Raw genomic sequence first — 20,050 nt, 5'->3', positions numbered from 1 at the left:
AAATCATTTGCACAGTTCTTATTATATATAATTCATTGTAACCCTCAAAGATGGTGTGATAAACTGAAACTCATAATCCTAATCTACTGAGTTCTACACTGAAATTTTCATACAGTGCCAAACCTAAAGTCTGACAGCTAATCTAATGTACATATGAAGACAATGTTGTGATCTCCATGCAATTTGACAGCGAAAGCAAATAAGCTGTTGAAAACTTTTTGCCAATAACCAAATTATCTTCTCTAACAATGTCACTGTCTGGAGTAAAATCATGTTGAAATGAGCTATAGTTCCAAGCAAGTATTAGCTACAGCATAAAATCTTTAAATGACCCAGAAAATATGGTCTTTACTTGAAATTCTTAGAAGCTTCCCATCTGAATAATGACTGAATGCAGCAGAATAAAACAGAAAATCAATTCTTTATTTATTACTCATTTAAATATGCACTGTCTTCCAGGCACAGTTATAAATGTTCTTCTGACACGAAAGACAAGTATTTATTATTCACGCTGAAATTGTAATTTACAGTATTGGCATTTCAGAATTATAGAAAGGCTTTGTTTTGTTTTTTTAAATAATTTCTAACATTGGTATTTTATATAGAAAAAATAAAATCTCCAATTTTGCTGAAACACATTCAAGTGTCTTTTTGAGAAAGGAAGTCAATTTGCAGGAACACGGGGTGGGGTGAAGGAAGGGTGAGTTCATCAATTAATGATTTCTCTGAGGCACGTTCACTGAGGAGAAGAGGTGCTCTGTTCATGACTAAAGCAATGCAATAACTTGCTTTGGAAAAGAAAGTACATTTCAAATACATGTGACGTTATTAGAGATCACATTGTATTGTGACAACTGTCACAATTGTAACAAAGAAGAGTTGAACAATATTTTGCTTGAACAGATAGTCAAATGGAGGTTATTTTTAAGAGTTTTACACACTGAAGTAAAACGTATCAAAAGCAAACAAAAGCATCGGAATTAACAGAAAATTGGACGTTTCAAGAATCTAACCAACCTCTAACAAAGCACCTGACTGCAGCTCATTCCCAAGAAAGGTGGTGAGGAACAATATGCCCTGTTTATGCATGAAGGACCCAAACAACGTTCTGCATGGGTTAAGCAGTGACTGACAGTTTCAGGTTCAATAATTGATTAAGCTGGACCCGATTATTTATTCATCGCCTCCTCCATGGCTCTATTATGGGAGACAGTCCATGGTCAGCTTGGTTTCTATCTACTGCTAAGGTGAATGTAGCTGGGCTCAGAGGGACGAGGTGCAACTTTGCACATGATTCAGAGGCTGCTGTGGCTGGATGGATGTACGTCATGCTGTCATGTGCAGCTTGCCCTCCATGTCCGGTGCAGCTGCTGCATGCACTCGAAGGCTCTGTGGCTGACGTTCAGCGCCGGGTGCACCTTGAGCAGACTGGGCTCGCCTATCAAAGACAGGCCGCAGATGCCAAAATAGGTGTGCAGAGGGTCTGAGAGGCAGGTGGTCATGAGAGAAAGGAGAAGAGGAGAACGTGGAACAACAAACACACACTAAATTTCAGCAACACACAGTAAAACTTAAGAATTTTCATATCGGATGCCTTTCCAGCTTTTGTGGGTACAAGAACAAAATTGACATGAAAATCAGCCGAATTTGGTAAACTGCAGAACATGGCCTCTTTAACAGATTATGAATAATGCATGAAGTCCATTTTAGCTGTCCTGTTGCTCCCAAGGGAGCATCTGCAAAAAGGATTTTGTTTTGTTTCGCATGTACGCTCAATTGAATTATATAATGAAAAGACCATGGAAGGACTCGAACTGTAAGGTTCATTAGTATGTAAATAATCACTGTGGACATGTCTGTATATCCCTTCAGGTTCTCCTCAGAGAGTAATCCCAAACCGGATCAAAATAAAGAGAGATAATCTTTTAAATATACAGTGTGGGTTTGGAAAGTCTGTAGATGCCGTCAGTTTTTGCGCATTGTATTTTTTGCGATTAATCTACACACAGTAATCCACAATGACAAAGCAAATGAGGAAAATTTCCAAAATTAGAAACTGAGAAATCTCCCACTGAGCTAAACAATCTCAGGCGCTCCAAATTGAGCTCAAGAACATCCTGATTGCTTTACGTATGTTTGGAGGTCTCGAGAAATTAACCACCTGAGAAAAATTCAATTAATTTGACAGGATTTACAATTAAGCAATATTACATGAGCAAGAGAGCAATACTAGTTTTATACAACAGTTCTATAAACAGAAATTAAGAGACGAAGTGACATTTCGGACAAGATATGGCCAAATATTCTATTTATTCATGTTCCATGAATGGAAATGGATCCAGAAAACTCCACACTCAAATTACAGCACGTCAGCTAACTCGCGCTGATTTGTACATTCCCGTTAAAGGTGCTTCCAGTGAAACTGGCATCCCTTCTTCCATTTCATCATATTTCAAGTCAAAAGTACTGTACAGTGGTGCTTGAAAGTGTGTGAACCCTTTAGAATTTTCTATATTTCTGCATAAATATAACCTAAAACAATCACATTTTCACACAAGTCCTAAAAGTAGATAAAGAGAACCCAGTTAAACAAATGAGACAAAAATATTATACTTGGTCATTTATTTATTGAGGAAAATAATCCAATATTATGTGAGTGGCAAAAGTATGTGAACCTTTGCTTTCAGTATTTGGTGTGACCCCCTTGTGCAGCAATAACTGCAACTAAATGTTTCCGGTAACTGTTGATCAGTCCTGCACACCGGCTTGGAGGAATTTTAGCCCATTCCTCCATACAGAACAGCTTCAACTCTGGGATGTTGGTGGGTTTCCTCACATGAACTGCTCGCTTCAGGTCCTTCCACAACATTTCGATTGGATTAAGGTCAGGACTTTGACTTGGCCATTCCAAAACATCAACTTTATTCTTCTTTAACCATTCTTTGGTAGAACGACTTGTGTGCCTAGGCTCGTTGTCTTGCTGCATGACCCACCTTCTCTTGAGATTCAGTTCATGGACAGATGTCCTGACATTTTCCTTTAGAATTCGCTGGTATAATTCAGAATTCATTGATCCATCAATGATGGCAAGCCATCCTGGCCCAGATGCAGCAAAACAGGCCCAAATCATGATACTACCACCACCTATGTTTCACAGATGGGATAAGGTTCTTATGCCGGAATGCAGTGTTTTCCTTTCTCCAAACATAACGCTTCTCATTTAAACCAAAAAGTTCTATTTTGGTCTCATCCGTCCCCAAAAATTTTTCCAATAGCCTTCTGGCTTGTCCACGTGATCTTTAGCAAACTGCAGACGAGCAGCAATGTTCTTTTTGGAGAGCAGTGGCTTTCTCCTTGCAACCCTGCCATCCACACCATTGTTGTTCAGTGTTCTCCTGATGGTGGACTCATGAACATTAGCCAATGTGAGAGAGGCCTTCAGTTGCTTAGAAGTTACCCTGGGGTCCTTTGTGACCTCGCCGACTATTACATGCCCTGCTCTTGGAGTGATCTTTGTTGGTCAACCACTCCTGGGGAGGGTAACAATGGTCTTGAATTTCTTCCATTTGTACACAGTCTGTCTGACTGTGGATTGGTGGAGTCCAAACTCTTTAGGAGATGATTTTGTAACCTTTTCCAGCCTGATGAGCAACAACAACGCTTTTTCTGAGGTCCTCAGAAATCTCCTTTGTTCGTGCCATGATACACTTCCACAAACATGTGTTGTGAAGCTCAGACTTTGATAGATCCCTGTTCTTGAAATAAAACAGGGTGCCCAATCACACCTGATTGTCATCCCATTGATTGAAAACACCTGACTCTCATTTCACCTTCAAATTAACTGCTAATCCTAGAGGTTCACATACTTTTGCCACCCACAGATATGTAATATTGGATCATTTTCCTCAATAAATAAATGACCAAGTATAATATTTGTCTCATTTGTTTAACTGGGTTCTCTTTATCTACTTTTAGGACTTGTGTGAAAATCTGATGATGCTTTAGGTCATATTTATGCAGAAATATAGAAAATTCTAAAGGGTTCACAAACTCTCAAGCACCACTTTATATATTCTTGAAAAGTATCGTTTGCCATGTCTGCTGATGATATCGCTAACATTACTGCAGTAACAGTTTAGAACTGGATAATCAGAGCAATACAATGAAATGTCCCAGTGCTCTGGGAACTGCACTCAACCAATCAAATTAGTGGATCTGAGCTAACTGTTGTGTAAATACTGTCTATACATTAGACTACTGAATAAAGGGTATGAATTCGTAAATATTTTAGTTTTTCTTTATTTTAATAAATATGCAAGAATTTCCAAAACCTTTTCGTTTTGGGTTACTGCGTGTAGACTGATGGCCAAAAAAGAAAACTGAATCCATTTGGAATCAAATGTATAACACAAAATGTGCAAAAATAAAAGTGGTCTGAATACTTTCCAAATTCACTGGATTTGAGGTACTAGCTAAGAATTAAAGTGACTTAAACCCCACAAAAATATAGTCTGTATTATGAATAAAATAAAAGCGTGAACCTTAACCTTGCAGAACCTCTCCACTAAGCACTGCTCCCGTTAGTGACCTCAGGACAGTTAAAAATTCATGTATGCCTCACATCCTAGAGCTAATGTTACAGGGCAGAATTGTAGGTCAGGTGGAATTTTTCGACCTAGGTTAGTATTTTTCAACCCAGTTCATAATTTCTCATATCATCTCTTGCCGCTTTATCCTTAGGGTTAAGATTTGGGAAGACTTTGTATTTTAAACTACTTGATGATGTAATAAGACTGGACTCATTAATAAATAATTTATTATACAAAATATACATCACTCCTTCCATCGCAATTATCGCTGGTCTAGTGGTTAAGGTATTGGATTAAGAATCAGAAGGCTCTGAGTTCGATTCTCAGTTAAGTATAAAAAAAAAAAGTATTTAAAAATGCTAATTAGGTTGATAGGAATAGGTCAACAGACAAACAAGAAGAAATACAAGGTAGGTGTAGACAGAGAGGAAGTGGATGGAAGAAAGTGAGACAAAAGAAGTGATGGAAAATCCCTTTGAAGAATCTTAGCTTATCAAAAATTTTACCTTGGTTAGAAATTATGAACTAGGTTAAAAATTTGAACCCAGGTTAAAAAAAAAAAAACTAGGTTGATTTTTTTTTTAAACTAACACTAACGTACTTAAAAAAAAAAAAAATCCTGCCAATGATGTGAAAGTCTATTTTCTGTGGAAACTTGTACACATCAGTATCAAATGTGATCTCCAGTACAGTGATATGACAGAAATCTCCAGTGACTGGAACTAATCCATGTCCAGTATATAAGTTTTGAATAGATTCCCAAAAAGGATCTTGGATAAAGCATCTCAGATGCGTCAATACGAAGAGAAATTTTCCAGTAACCTAAACATATTCTGTTTCGGTTGAGCCTGAACTCATTAATTAGACATTCACACCCCATGTACTGAATTACAGTGTGGTTTCAGATGACAATAGTCAATGCAGAGAGAGAGAAAGAAAGGGAGCGGGGTGGGGGGTGGGTGTAATTCTACCTGGATGGCTGTCTGGCCATTTTGCAAATCCACCCACCAAACTGTCTTGAGTTGACATGATGTAGTTTCGGTTCTTCTCAAAATCTGTGTACTGAAATACATCAAGGAGCTGAAAAGCAAAAGCTTGATTTAGTTGAAATACTTTCTGAGAGGTGGCATATTCATCTATAAACTATTCTAGTGAATTATACAACACAGCTAGTTAGACTGCTGGGACACTTTAAAGTGCATATCCTGGACCAAATTCGGGGGTTTTTATATGAAAGAATGTCCCTTTACACACTCATCCAGAAGGGTAATTTTGCACAAGGCCATCTGTCTACAGCAGAAAAAAAACAACAACAAAACGCATCTGGAAAAATCCCAAGGGAGTCTGGAGCCAGATTCGTGACGTTACCTGTGGAAGTGCCAGCAAGCTGAGAGAGCTTGTGCAGTTTCAGTGCACAGCCTGTGTAGACCAAGTTTAGCAGCGAGCAATTTTGCATTGAAATATGGAATTGTCACCTGAGCGCAATGTGGGAACGATGAGTACTAATCCCATCAAGATTGGTGTTGCTACACCCTCCTATGATACATCTGTTAACCATTTTAATAATTACGTGATAACGTTGAAGAAATTTACAGAAAACCACCAGGTCGTTTTCTCATAAACAAACCAGCGCTGACGTAGGATTCAGAGGGAGGCGTCCCGCACGCGACGTCACGAAAATCAATGTTTGCCGGGAAATCCAAATGCCAAGTTTTTTCAGAGGCGGACCAATTCACCTCAAATGGCTTGATTTCAACTGAATTTTTCTGGTATTGCGCAAGGTAAAATATTGCACAAAATGCAAAATGTGACAAATATTTGGCCAAAGTTTAATATAAAATAGGAGAATTACATTGATCTTGCTCCTGAATTTACCCGTGATATGCACTTTAACCTACATAACACAATCAGATACACAGGTCTGATGTAAAGCACACGCCTCTGTTTGTAGCCAGTGATGGTGTGGAAGCAGTCGTGTTTTAATATGAAAATTAAAACACTGATTTTCAGATGGTTGAAAACATGGTGACATGATTCAGTTTTTGATCACATCACACACAGCACTGGCACTGCACTAAATATCAAAATATTGTACCTGATTTGTGTGCTACCTTTTGAAAAGAGTTGTACTATTGTTTATTTCCAGCATAATGTGGTGTACCATGGTGCCATAGATCTAATCATATAACCCAAAAATTTATAGAGCAAACCCTGAATATCCATTTACGAGTAAAACACCACAGTCATTTGCTGGAACAGTTTGCTGGAATATAAACAATCATTTGCTCTGTTTCCTCACAGAAGAGAACTCACACCAACAGTGGAAGGTCTCTGTTCAGGACAAACGCACATTCTTCTAACTGACGTAATCAATAAATCAAACGCAGACAATACACACTGAAGAACGCATGCTCTTAAAGTAACATTTCAGTGGGAGGAATCATGGACCAAGTAAGGATGTGGTTTCTGTCTACTAGTGCATCTCAAACAATTCGAATATCGTGAAAAAGTTCATTTTTTCATAACTTAATTCAAAAAGGTAAACTTTCATGCATTCTATACTGTATTCATAACATGTAAAAAGTGAAATATTTCGAGCATTTTTTATTTTGGTGATTATGGCTAAAAGCTCAAGAAAATCAGAAATCCAGGATCTCAGATTATTAGAATATTTCCGAAGATCAATCAAAAAAAGGATTCAGAATACAGAAATCTCCAACTTCTGAAAAGTATGCTTATTTTGACACTCAATACTTGGTTGGGGCTTCTTTACCACAAATTACTGCATCAATACAGCATGGCATGGAGGCAATCAGCCTGTGGCACTGCTGAGGTGTTATTGAAGCCCAGGCTGTTTTGATAGCAGCCTTCAGCTCATCTGTATTTTTGGGTCGGTGTTTCTCATCATCCTCTTGGCAATATCCCATAGATTCTCGATGGGGATCAGGTCAGGCGAGTTGGCCTGCCGGTCAAGCGCAGTAATATCATGGTCAGCCATTACTACCATTTGGTAGCAGTTTTGACACTGTGAGCAGGTTCTAAGTCTTGCTGGAAAAGGAAATCAGCATCTCCAGAAAGCTTGTCAGCAGATAGAAGCATGAAGTGCTCTAAAATCTCCCGGTAGACAGCTGCGTTGACTTTGGACTTGATAACACACAGTGGACTAGGGCTGCAACGATTCACCACGGTGCACCGAAAATTGAGTTCATACCTGCCGTACCGATTATTGATCCATGTAGCTGTATTTTCGGTTCGATTCTGCAACATTTCAATTTTTACTGATTTATAAACAGACTTACCACGTAACCATTACACTTACATGGTTAAATCGATGCGAGAAAGCGATCGGCCAGAATAGAGCACAGCTTTGCTTCTAAATAAAAGGTGAAATATGATTGGTTTGGGTCCTTGCTCTTGTCCAATCAGAGTAGCCGACACTTCATATGGCAACGCTGTTGCTGGCCACCAAAATGGCAGAAGCCAAGCTTAAAGATCCTGTGTCTCATCTTAAATCGAACGTTTGGCTACAGTCTTGGTTTTGAGAAGACACGAAGGACACAGCAACGTGCCGCACATGTTATGTTGATGTGAAGTATAAGGGAGGGTCAACTACAAACCTCGCAAATCATTTAAAGCGAAAACACAACATGGATGTAAACGAAGTAAGTGCCACCGAATTGAAAACTGAAAGTGTTATGAAAAGTAGTAAAATCAGGTACGCAGGGACAGTTAAAACTGACTGATGATGTCAACAGACCAAAACTGAATGAAACTAGAAATAAAGCTATTTCGAAGGCTATTGGTGGCTACCTCGCCCATACTCTCCCATACAGAATGACGGGTTTAAAAACATGATAAAATGTCCTTGAGCCAAGATATTCCATTCCTAGTAGGACATCTATCCATCCATCCATCATCTGTCGTCGCTTATCCTGTCCGACAGGGTCGCAGGCAAGCTGGAGCCTATCCCAGCTGACTACGGGCGAAAGGCAGGGTACACCCTGGACAAGTCGCCAGGTCATCACAGGGCTGACACATAGACACAGACAACCATTCACACTCACATTCACACCTACGGTCAATTTAGAGTCACCAGTTAACCTAACCTGCATGTCTTTGGACTGTGGGGGAAACCGGAGCACCCGGAGGAAACCCACGTAGACACGGGGAGAACATGCAAACTCCACACAGAAAGGCCCTCGCTGGCTGCTGGGCTCGAACCCAGGACCTTCTTGCTGTGAGGCGACAGCGCTAACCACTACACCACAGTACAGCCCTCCTAGTCAGACATATTTCAGCAAAACTGTAATACCAGATATCATGCAGACAGTGAAAGGGTGAAAAAGCAGGAAGCAAGTGCTGACAGTATTTCCATGACAATGGATTCGTGGACACCTCGAGTTACTGAAAACTATGTGGCAGCGACAGCCTATTTTGTCAACAACGACTGGCAGCTAGAGAACTACACTCTACAAACAAGGAAGTTCAGCAAAGCACATACAGCTGAGAATTTGGCAAACTATTTGAAAGACACTGCAGATGACTAGAAAATTGTAAGAAATGGGAGGGGCCCTGCCATAGCAACTGACAATGTCAGCAACACTGTCCGTGCAGTGAAGGAGGCTGGTTTCGAGCCACATGTTGGCTGTTTCGCCCACACCTTAAACCTGGCCACACAACATGGCCTGTAGGGCTGCAACGAAACAGTTTTAACATGTTGCCGAGTTACTACCATTACCTGTACTAGTGTACTGACAGTACTAATTGAATTGTTCTGAATATGCATAAATATTAAATAACTCTCTTTGAACAGGAAGGCCTTTGTGAGTGAGAGTGACTGATACTCAGTGCTCAGGAATTCATCAATACAAGTTGCTAAAATATCCTGATTTTAACTTATTTTATATATTTTGTTTTAAGCATTTTAGACTTTACATATCCTGTTCCCTAGTCAGCATTTGGAAAGTTTTCATCTTCCCAGACAAATTTTCAATGGGATGTTGATTAAAAGTTTAAAACCTGAGGTCTGTTTGTCCTTTATATTTAGTTGCAGAATCGAATTGAATCAAAGGGTCTGAATCGTGAATCGAATCGGTGTTTTAGTGAATCATTGCAGCCCTGCAGTGGACCAACACCAGCAGATGACACGGCACCCCAAATCATCACAGACTGCGGAAACTTCACACTGGACTTCAAACACCTTTGTGCCTCTCCACTCTTCCTGCAGACTCTAGGACCTTGATTTCCAAATCAAATACTGTACAACATTTACTTTCATCTGAAAAGAGGACTTTGGACCATTGCATTGCAGGCATTTAGCAGACGTTCTTATCCAGAGCGACATACAAGACACCCAGAGCAGCCTGGGGAGCAGTTGGGGGTTGGGTGCATTGCTTAGGGGCACTTCAGCCATTCCTGCTGGTCCAGGGAATCAAACCAGCAATCTTTTAGGCTACGTTTACATTAGACCGTATCGGTCTCGTTTTCTTCGCGGATGCACTGTCCGCTTACATTAAACCGCCTGGAAACGCCGGGAAACGGGAATCCGCCAGCGTCCACGTATTCAATCCAGATCATGTCAGCTCCGGTACTGTGTAAACATTCAGAATACGCGGATACGCTGTGCTGAGCTCTAGCTGGCGTCTCATTGGACAACGTCACTGTGACATCCACCTTCCTGATTCGCTGGCGTTGGTCATGTGACGCGACTGCTGAAAAACGGCGCGGACTTCCACCTTGTATCACCTTTCATTAAAGAGTATAAAAGTATGAAAATACTGCAAATACTGATGCAAATACTGCCCATTGTGTAGTTATGATTGTCTTTAGGCTTGCCATCCTTCCACTTGCAAGTGGTAAGTGATGTGCGCTGGGATCACACACACAGCGGCTCAGTCCCGAATCGTGGCTTGTGCACTTCACTCGCGTGCTCTGTGAGCTGCGCAGGGCCGGAGTGCGCACCCTCCAGAGGGCACTCGCTGTTCAGGGCGGAGTGATTTGGAGCGCAGGATGCCTGCGGAGCCGAGCGTATCCGTGTATTGGCGTTGCTGTGTGCACGCAAATCGTGTATTGGTGTTGCTGTGTGCACACTAATCGTTTTAAAAACGTTAATCTGATGATCCGCTGATACGGTCTAATGTAAACTTGGGCTTAGTGCCAAAGCTGCTTCTCTAACCATTAGGCCATGGCTTCCCCACTGAGCAACAGTCCAGTTCTTTCTCTTCTTAGCCCAGGTAAGAAACTTTTGTCATTGTCTCTGGTTCAGGAGTGGCTTGATATTAGGAATGCGACAGTTGTAGCCCCTTTCCTGAAGACGTCTGTGCGTGGTGGCTCTTCATGCACCGACACCAGCCTCAGTCCACTCCTTGTGAAGGTCATCCTTGTTGCTTGTGCACCTTTTCAGCAGGGACCTTCTGTGGTTTATCCTCCTTATGGAGGATGTCGATGATCATCTTCTGGACAACTATCAAGTCAGCAGTCTTCCCCATGACTGTGGCTGTGTGTACTGAACGAGACTGAGAGATACACGGTATTTAACTGTTTTACTCAAACTTGAAATATTTTGAGATTTTTTGCACTGTAGGCCATAATTACCAAAATAAAAATTAAAAATAAAAATGCTTGAAACATTTTAGTTTACTTGTAATGAGTCTAGAATATATACAATTTTCACTTTCTTAAATTACTGATGAAAAATATTGAACTTTTTCATGATATTCTAATTGTCTGAGATGCACTCGTGATTTTATTATAGAGTTTTTTTTTTTTATTCACAGATGTAACGGATATCTGGGTGACCACTAAGAGAGGAAACACACCGTAATCATTTACCATTTTCCAGCGTCACTGGTGGTGCACGTATTTATGTTTGATGGATAGAGAGAGAATTCACAGCAACAGCTTTACTGAATCTCAGCTCAATATTTCATCCTCCAACTTGCCTGCATCAGTACACACGGTGGTGTCAGCAAAATTCTAACTTTCCAAAAGCTTTACCTGCCACAAATGCAAACAAATATGCCTCATTTTTTCCATAACGTCCCATCCATATTGTTTGACTTGCCTGCAGTTTCTGAATATTTGCTGGAACAAATCCTAAGGGGGGGGGGGGGGGGGGGGGGGGGGAATGGATGCCAGAAACTCAGGCTTTCAATTACCTCCAGTGTCGCTCCCACCCAGAATGAGTAACATGTATCCACAGGTTTATTGGGGCGTCCGTGGAAACCATTCTGTTGCCTGAGGATGCACCACCTGCGTATTCGGTTCAGTTCTCGCTCGCTGAACATCTCCTCTAATTTACCCATCAGACACAGCGTGGCTATGGCACAGAATGTGGAGCCACCTAAGGAAAGAGTGACACAGTAATAATAATAATACCATATGATAATGATAGCATGTGGATTTTCAGTCAGCCAGACTGAAGTCCGCACTTCCATTTGAAACGGTCCCTCATAATGAGAACTGAAATATATTCATGATGTTGATATGATGGCATAAATGTTAGAATAGACAAGAAACCTCGAGAGGTTTTGCTACAGTTTAAGAATGTACATTTACTGAGATTCCACTTCAACTGATTAACCGCATGCTTGAGGCTAAGTGCAAAGCGCTAACTGTAACAAAACCTGTCTGGTCAAACTTGGAGGAGTAAAGTCACAAATGCCTGAAGCACTACTTTCTTGTCCATTTAGATTTCACTTCCTGGGACATTCCTCTAAATAATAATGCCTGACTGGTGAGTTACTACTAAAGGTGGAGCTTTGGGAAGATCAAAGAAACTGTCAGCAACATCCTGTGATCTTTTGTTGAATCACACAGTGATCACAGTAGCTGTCGAAACTCAAACGAGCTACGACTATTCAGGGAAGATGAATAGATCGTAAAAGAGAATGCAACTTGTTCTCAACAAACAGCTACAAGGAACAAACACATGGCAGGCACATCCTGAAGAGGCTGATGTGTGCATGTCCATTTGTGTGGGTGATCTAGTATTTGCAAGAAGCTTTACTCACCATGAGACTCCAAGCCAGCTCCTTGACCAATGCCGTTGTCGTAAGACTGAAATGAACGATAAAATCGGAAGGGGTTACATAACTCATACGGTTAAGTCCACAAAATACATAAGAGACAAAACAACCAAAGGAAATAACTCTAGTATTAGTATGCAGTGGTTTTTTACTTGTCTGGCTTAACATTTAAATTACTGCTTTAACTTTGGAATAAACTGTACTCGTGGTATAAATTTGTAGTACCTTTTACTTGAGTACTTTTGTAAAGACAGGGATGGAGTAACGATAAATCAAGTGAAAAGCTCCAGTGTGCTGCCCAGTCCCATGTTACTGACTACGCTATAAAGTGCATTAGCTAATAATGTCAAGACATAATGTCAAGATGTAATAATGTCAAGCCAGCTCATTTGCTAACCAAGTCCGTTAATAGACTAAAGGAAATAAACAAGGTTATGACTGTAATCCTCTTCTAATTATTGCATTTCCTGCACTCATTATTTTATGTATGACAGTAGCCCCAGTTTCTGAAGTCTGACCAGAGTTCTGTAATATCGGAATTATTTAGAAACATGTACATTTACTTGAGAGACAGGATTCTCCCAAACATCCTGGTCTCTTCCCCATATTAGCTGTTCTTAGATTTTCATTTTTCCCATTAAATACATTTGCTGCCATTCTGTAAAACACAGATGACCATTTTGAGACGTGCATGCAGGTGTTTTCCAGTCTACAGTTTCTTTTCCTATTTTAATTGAAGGGCTTTTCCATGGTGATGAATAAATGCCCTTATATTGACAAAGCTGAACCATTTTGTGTACTTTATACAAAAATGTCATGCAAGTTCAAATATAGGGTTAATACGTCCTTTCCAATAAATTCAGCCTTTTTTAAAAAACAAACAAACAAAAAAACCCGCATGTATAAGGTGAAAGCGAGAGAGATGACTGTTGTCTAACTCCGTCCACTCTGCTTGAACACCATTTTGTAATGGCCAAGGTTTACCCAATCTGACCATCCCAAACGCAATATACTGTAATATACCTCAATGTTCAGGACCACCAGTCCCCCTTTCCCTTTTGTGACATACAATCGATTGAGACTTATTTTTGCTTTCTTCCAAATTCCATATAAAATCCTTTACTAGCTGATTGTATTGTTTGAATAATGATGTAGGTATGATTAAAAAAAACATCACTCAGAGGATGCCATTATTTTGATTACATTTATTTTGCCCCAAAGACAGAGGTGAAGCAGGCTTCGTTTAGCAAAGTGGGCCTTAGTGTTCTGAAGTACTGGGGAATTATTCATTTGTACCATGTCCTGAAGACCGGATGACCGCCTGATACTTGCATATTACTTCCCCGACGGTATTTACTTCAGTGCAAGTGACATAAAAACAGGTGTGCTTAGGAGATCGAGCGTTTTATAACCCCCTAGATTTGCAGTCAAGAGGAACCTACTTTTTCAGAGGGAATGCAGGGTTAATCAAGTTGAAATATTTCTGATACCTCATGTAATATTTTATGGTGAATAGTTTACAGTGGTGCTCAAAAGTTTGTGAACCCTTTAGAATTTTCTATATTTCTGCAAAAATCTGACATCATCAGATTTTCACACAAGTCCTAAAAGTAGATAAAGAGAACCCAGTTAAACAAAGCAGACAAAAATATTATACTTGGTCATTTATTTATTGAGGAAAATGATCCAATATTACATATCCGTGAATGGCAAAAGTATGAACCTTTAGGATTAGCAGTTAATTTGAAGGTGAAATTAGTCAGGTGTTTGCCATCCCATTGATTGAAATCAGGCGTGAGTGGGCACCCGGTTTTATTTAAAGAACAGGGATCTATCAAAGTCTGATCTTCACAACACATGTTTGTGGAAGTGTATCATGGCACGAACAAAGGAGATTTCTGAGGACCTCAGAAAAAGCGTTGTTGATGCTCATCAGGCTGGAAAAGGTTACAAAACCATCTCAAAAAGTTTGGACTCCACCAATCCACAGTCAGACAGATTGTGTACAAATGGAGGGAATTCAAGACCATTGTTACCCTCCCCAGGAGTGGTCGACCAACAAAGATCACTCCAAGAGCAAGGCATGTAATAGTCAGCGAGGTCACAAAGAACCCCAGGGTAACTTCTAAGCAACTGAAGGCCTCTCTCACATTGGCTAATGTTAATGTTCACGAGTCCACCATCAGGAGAACACTGAACAACAATGGTGTGCATGGCAGGGTTGCAAGGAGAAAGCCACTGCTCTCCAAAACGAACATTGCTGCTCATCTGCAGTTTGCTAAGGATCACGTGGACAAGCCAGAAGGCTATTGGAAACATGTTTTGTGGACGGATGAGACCAAAATAGAACTTTTTGGTTTCAATGATAAGCGTTATGTTTGGAGAAAGGAAAATGATGCATTCCAGCATAAGAATCTTATCCCATCTGTGAAACGTGGTGGTGGTAGTATCATGGTTTGGGCCCGCTTTGCTGCGTCTGGGCCAGGACAGCTTGCCATCATTGATGGAACAAGGAACTCTGAATTATACCAGCAAATTCTCAAGGAAAATGTCAGTACATCTGTCCATGAACTGAATCTCAAGAGAAGGTGGGTCATGCAGCAAGACAACGACCCTAAGCACACAAGTCGTTCTACCAAAGAATGGTTAAAGAAGAATAAAGTTAATGTTTTGGAATGGCCAAGTCACAGTCCTGACCTTAATCCAATCGAAATGTTGTGGAAGGACCTGAAGCGAGCAGTTCATGTGAGGAAACCCACCAACATCCCAGAGTTGAAGCTGTTCTGTACGGAGGAATGGGCTAAAATTCCTCCAAGCCGGTGTGCAGGACTGATCAACAGTTACCGGAAACGTTTAGTTGCAGTTATTGCTGCACAAGGGGGTCACAGCAGATACTGAAAGCAAAGGTTCACATACTTTTGCCACTCACAGATGCGTAATATTGGATCATCTTCCTCAATAAATAAATTACCAAGTATAATATTTTTGTCTCATTTGTTTAACTGGGTTCTCCTTACTTTTAGGACTTGTGTGAAAATCTGATGTTGTTTTAGGTCATATTTATGCAGAAATATAGACAATTCTAAAGGGTTCGCAAATTTTCAAGCACCACTGTACTTTTATTATACGGTCTGTTGAATCCTGAACCTTGGATCGAAAATCTCTATTTTATCTGTGCAACGCGTTCAGTCGAATCCAATTACACAGACACATCATTTGAACACTCGGTGCATCATCAAAAAGTCATCCGTGATTTGTTTAGCTAAATTAGTCACATGCTGTTTTATTTAGACACAGCCAACTATTCAATTTCACTTTGATATGGCCTACTGAATTTAAATAGCCTGAAAATTCCACATGAAACAGTCCCTAAACCCGACTTGTTTAAATAAACAGTTAATGTCACTTATGTAATCCCAGAGTAAATCTGAAATGTATGCGACTCTTTTCACTGCACACTGGATCAGAGGAAACACAGCAACACGATACCAGAAAAGACCATAAAGCAAAACAATGGCCTCCGCTTAAAACAAGAAGAGAAAAAGAAACTGTTCCTCTCTACATCCTCATTCGTGAGAAGAGCACATGGAAGTTAAACAGAGCCAAGAAATCATTTGCAATCTTTTACAAGCAAATATTTACAACCATGTCTTTTCTATTTCTCAGCCCCTGGGAACACCAAAATATGCTCCTTAAGAGGATTAGTACCCTGAAAATCCCACCATCTTAAGAGCATTTATTCATTTATAGCTAGGGGAGAGCAAATCTGCAACACAGGGCATCTTTTTTTTCCACATCTTTGTATGGATGCTAGCTTCTGCAGGGTTCCCCCCTCTGTCTGAAAAATATCCTCCACCTTTTTTCCTTGAAAAATAAAGTCCAGTAAGTATTCTTCATTTTTTCTTAGTCTGTATTTTTTCTTAGTTACTGACTTATCAAAAGTGGACTTAATATAGGTTTATACCAATCAAACTGGCACAATTCAAATATTTGTACAGATACAGCTAGGTCTCTCCATTACATATAAAATTTGGGCTCCACTTCAGCCTCTAATAAGAAAGACTTGATGTTGGGCGCCCTGTGCACCATCAAGCTAAAACACACCTCTTTAGTTTGAGCTTACTTAAGGTTATTTTAGCAGGGGATTATTCAAAAGAGGTATTTGGACTCCCTTTAGCCTCTTTTTAATTGTAAATCAAGTTTTGTGTTGAAGTAAAGGCTAAAGGGAGTCGAGAAGAATCTTGGAACAACCAACAGTGAAGGAATTCAAATTTCCCATCGATTTACAAACTGGGTGGCATGGTGGTGTAGTGGTTAGCGCTGTTGCCTCACAGCAAGAAGATCCGGGTTCGAGCCCCGTGGCCGGCGAGGGCCTTTCTGTGCGGAGTTTGCATGTTCTCCCCGTGTCTGTGTGGGTTTCCTCCGGGTGCTCCGGTTTCCCCCACAGTCCAAAGACATGCAGGTTAGGTTAACTGGTGACTCTAAATTGACCGTAGGTGTGAATGTGAGTGTGAATGGTTGTCTGTGTCTATGTGTCAGCCCTGTGATGACCTGGCGACTTGTCCAGGGTGTACCCCGCCTTTCGCCCGTAGTCAGCTGGCATAGGCTCCAGCTTGCCTGCGACCCTGTAGAACAGGATAAAGTGGCTACAGATAATGAGATGAGATTACTTATGATAATGATGACAAGTACATTCGTCACTGTGACGACTACTAGTCATTTTTTCTGTCATTGACGGATTATGTTCGCCAATGATGAGCACCAGTGGGAACCCTGCTTCTGGAACATGTACAGTCGTCATTTATACAGGTTAAGCCTAGGTCACAACCGGACGTACGATTTTTTTGGCCGTGCGATTTTTGGTGTTTCCCAAATTGCTGCGTTTTTTTTTTGTTCATGGAGAAAGACGCACGTTGGTCGTAAGTTTGTCTTGCAACCTGAAAAAACGTAAGCGCCCGTAGAGTTTGTTTGACATGACAAAGAACCTCTGCGGCCGGTCTGTGGCCAGTCTATGGCTCGAAAATCAGCACGTCACACGCGCGCCCTCCGTGCGTTTCTTGCGTTTTTTGCACGTAGACCAGCCGTAGGAGCACGTACAGCCGGTTGTGACCGAGGCTTTAGATATAGTCAGGCGCAAAAAGGTTGCATCCCGTTATCATAAAATAATAGACAGAAAACCTAAAGGAAAAAAATATTTAGCATGAGATTTCTTAGAGAGGTTCGTTTGTTATCAGTCGCAAAAAGAGAAATACACGGTGTTAAAACAGAAATCATGAAATAATTCTCTGTTCAATGCTTGAATTATTATTCTCTAATACCCTGTGTGTCCAGGCCTTACCTTTACAACAGCCGCCAACCTGTTTGATGTTCTTTGAAAAGCCTTTGGATCCTTTGTAATACTGACTCCATCACCATTCTTACCTCATGGCTCTTGACATATCTGCTCTAACTCTGGTCCACTACCTTCGGTCATGGCCAAACCCCTTTTCAAAAATATTTTTCTATGTTTTGAATTGCAGTCTTGCTGCAATTTAGTTTCAAAATTTAACAGAATTGAAGCCAGGTGACCACATCTTTTCAGACTCCTGCTCATGCTCCGTCACAGAGCAGCGTAACACAGCACTTGGAGGAACGTGCTATCTGCCCTCTTCTGCATACAGGAGCTCACAGATGCCCATCATTTAGGAGCGTCACTGTGATTGCCAGGTGAGAAAGATGATCCCTCACACCCAGAAAGCACAGCCAATTTTGCTCACTTGGTTCCCTGCCGCAGATGACGTTTTTGGAGCTAAACTGTAAAAGACAGCTTTTTATCCAAAAATCCTCAGAGGTACAGACCTCCGCACTCACCCGTGTTTTGCAAGACTGGGACTGCCTGAAACAATGGATTTTCTCTGAGCCAGATGAAACTCTTTCACGCTTGCCCCCTTGGGCTCAGGTGGTTGAAATGAAGGGAAGCAGTAATGGAGCCTTGCTTTTGTGCCGAGCTAATTACCGTATCGGATCATGTTCTATAGCTTTGTTTGCAGATGTGGGTAACTAATAGGCTGATCAGTACAACTTGACTGTCCAGCAAAAAACAAACCAGGCTAAGAATTCACAAGGACTTAGATTTCAGATTAATCCATAACTACGGTGATTTCTACACCACTGTCTTTATTGCAGGCTTGCTAGCTCTGTGCTAGAGAGGAAGGAACTTGATAAACCTAAAAGTGGAAGCGTCTGAGGCTCACCATGCTCCTCCTGATGTAATCGATGGCTTTTGTGCAGTCCATACCCGACCAGTCATCCAGCATATAGCAGATACATGCAGCGCAGTACACGAACCTCATGTCATTCTCACTTCCCTCAGGCACGGCATAGAAACTGCACAGCAGACAAAAACAGAGAGAAGCAAACAATGCAATGATTGCACACAGCACATCTGATTCAAGTGGTCTGCCGTGCGCCCTGAAAGGATTCACTCACGTACACGTGTAGAATATTTTATGCTTTTTTAATATCAGTGAAGAACAGAGTCACATTTCTACGACAAAATGACCTTTGTGGTATGTGACTGCCTGCCAAGCTACACAGGACAAACACCACCTTCTACAAGTGCATAAAAAGATGCAAAGTTTACATTTACGTGTCTCTCAGTCAGGTCCAATTGCGAACACAGACGCTGAACTACTAAGCTTCCACTGGACAAAGAGAAGACAAAGGCACACTGTACACAGTTCCACTGGATATAAAGAAATTAATCACACTTTGGCGGTTCAGAGGATTTCTGTGACTTAAATAAAGCTCCTTTTGTTTTTGACTCCTCTGGCGTTTAAGACTTAAAATAACGAGACTTAAAACGCTCGTTTCCGACCTCACCACCAACTCTGAGATAACACAGCATGAGGAAACAAAAACAGACCATGTTCCAATGTAGGTGTTAAAAACCAGGGGCTGTAACTGCAAAAGAATCTTATCACATGACTAAAACTTCTCCTAAATGCCAGTACAAGTTCCTTGTTGAGGAATCTTTCCTTAAAAGCCATTCACGAAATTGCAGAGAGGAAATTTTTCCTCAGGATATCTGTTGCTAAGCATGAAAGAGTGTTTCATGAATGAATGTCAGTAGCAGCAGCAAGGTGAACGCCAATAAAATTTCAATGTCATATTATAAACACAGTCATCCTGCAAAAAATAAGGGAAAATTGGTGTTTGACTTCAGGCCTGAAAACAAAGTGTTCATCAAATGTACAACCCCAATTTCAAACAAGTTAAACTGTGAGCTACTGCTCATTTACTGTACGTATCCCCCCACTCTCACTTATATCAGAATGCAAGCAATTGAAGGAATAGGACATTTATTACGATTGCTGACTTTAACAAATAATTAACCCTGAAACAAGTAAGTAAAGAGCAGTGTTTTTTTTTTCCAAGATATTTTCTTGGGCTTTT

General features: G+C 40.7%; 1 protein-coding gene across 1 annotated transcript in view; it reads right to left on the bottom strand.

The window, feature by feature from the left end:
* Nucleotides 1–402: 402 nt before the first annotated feature.
* pggt1b (protein geranylgeranyltransferase type I, beta subunit) overlaps nucleotides 403–20,050 on the bottom strand; it is a 35,778-nt gene continuing 16,130 nt past the window's right edge. Inside the window, exons 5-9 of the mRNA XM_060931897.1 lie at nucleotides 18,850–18,982; nucleotides 12,602–12,647; nucleotides 11,747–11,931; nucleotides 5,561–5,669; nucleotides 403–1,483 (exon numbers count right to left, since the gene is read on the bottom strand). Of these exons, the coding sequence (XP_060787880.1) occupies nucleotides 1,335–1,483; nucleotides 5,561–5,669; nucleotides 11,747–11,931; nucleotides 12,602–12,647; nucleotides 18,850–18,982 (622 nt within the window). The 3' untranslated portion in view covers nucleotides 403–1,334. The remainder of the gene's footprint in view (nucleotides 1,484–5,560; nucleotides 5,670–11,746; nucleotides 11,932–12,601; nucleotides 12,648–18,849; nucleotides 18,983–20,050) is intronic.

This window comes from Neoarius graeffei, chromosome 10 (assembly GCF_027579695.1).
Source record: "Neoarius graeffei isolate fNeoGra1 chromosome 10, fNeoGra1.pri, whole genome shotgun sequence".
Taxonomy (NCBI): Eukaryota; Metazoa; Chordata; class Actinopteri; order Siluriformes; family Ariidae; genus Neoarius; species Neoarius graeffei.
This window is presented reverse-complemented; position numbering and strand designations above follow the sequence as displayed.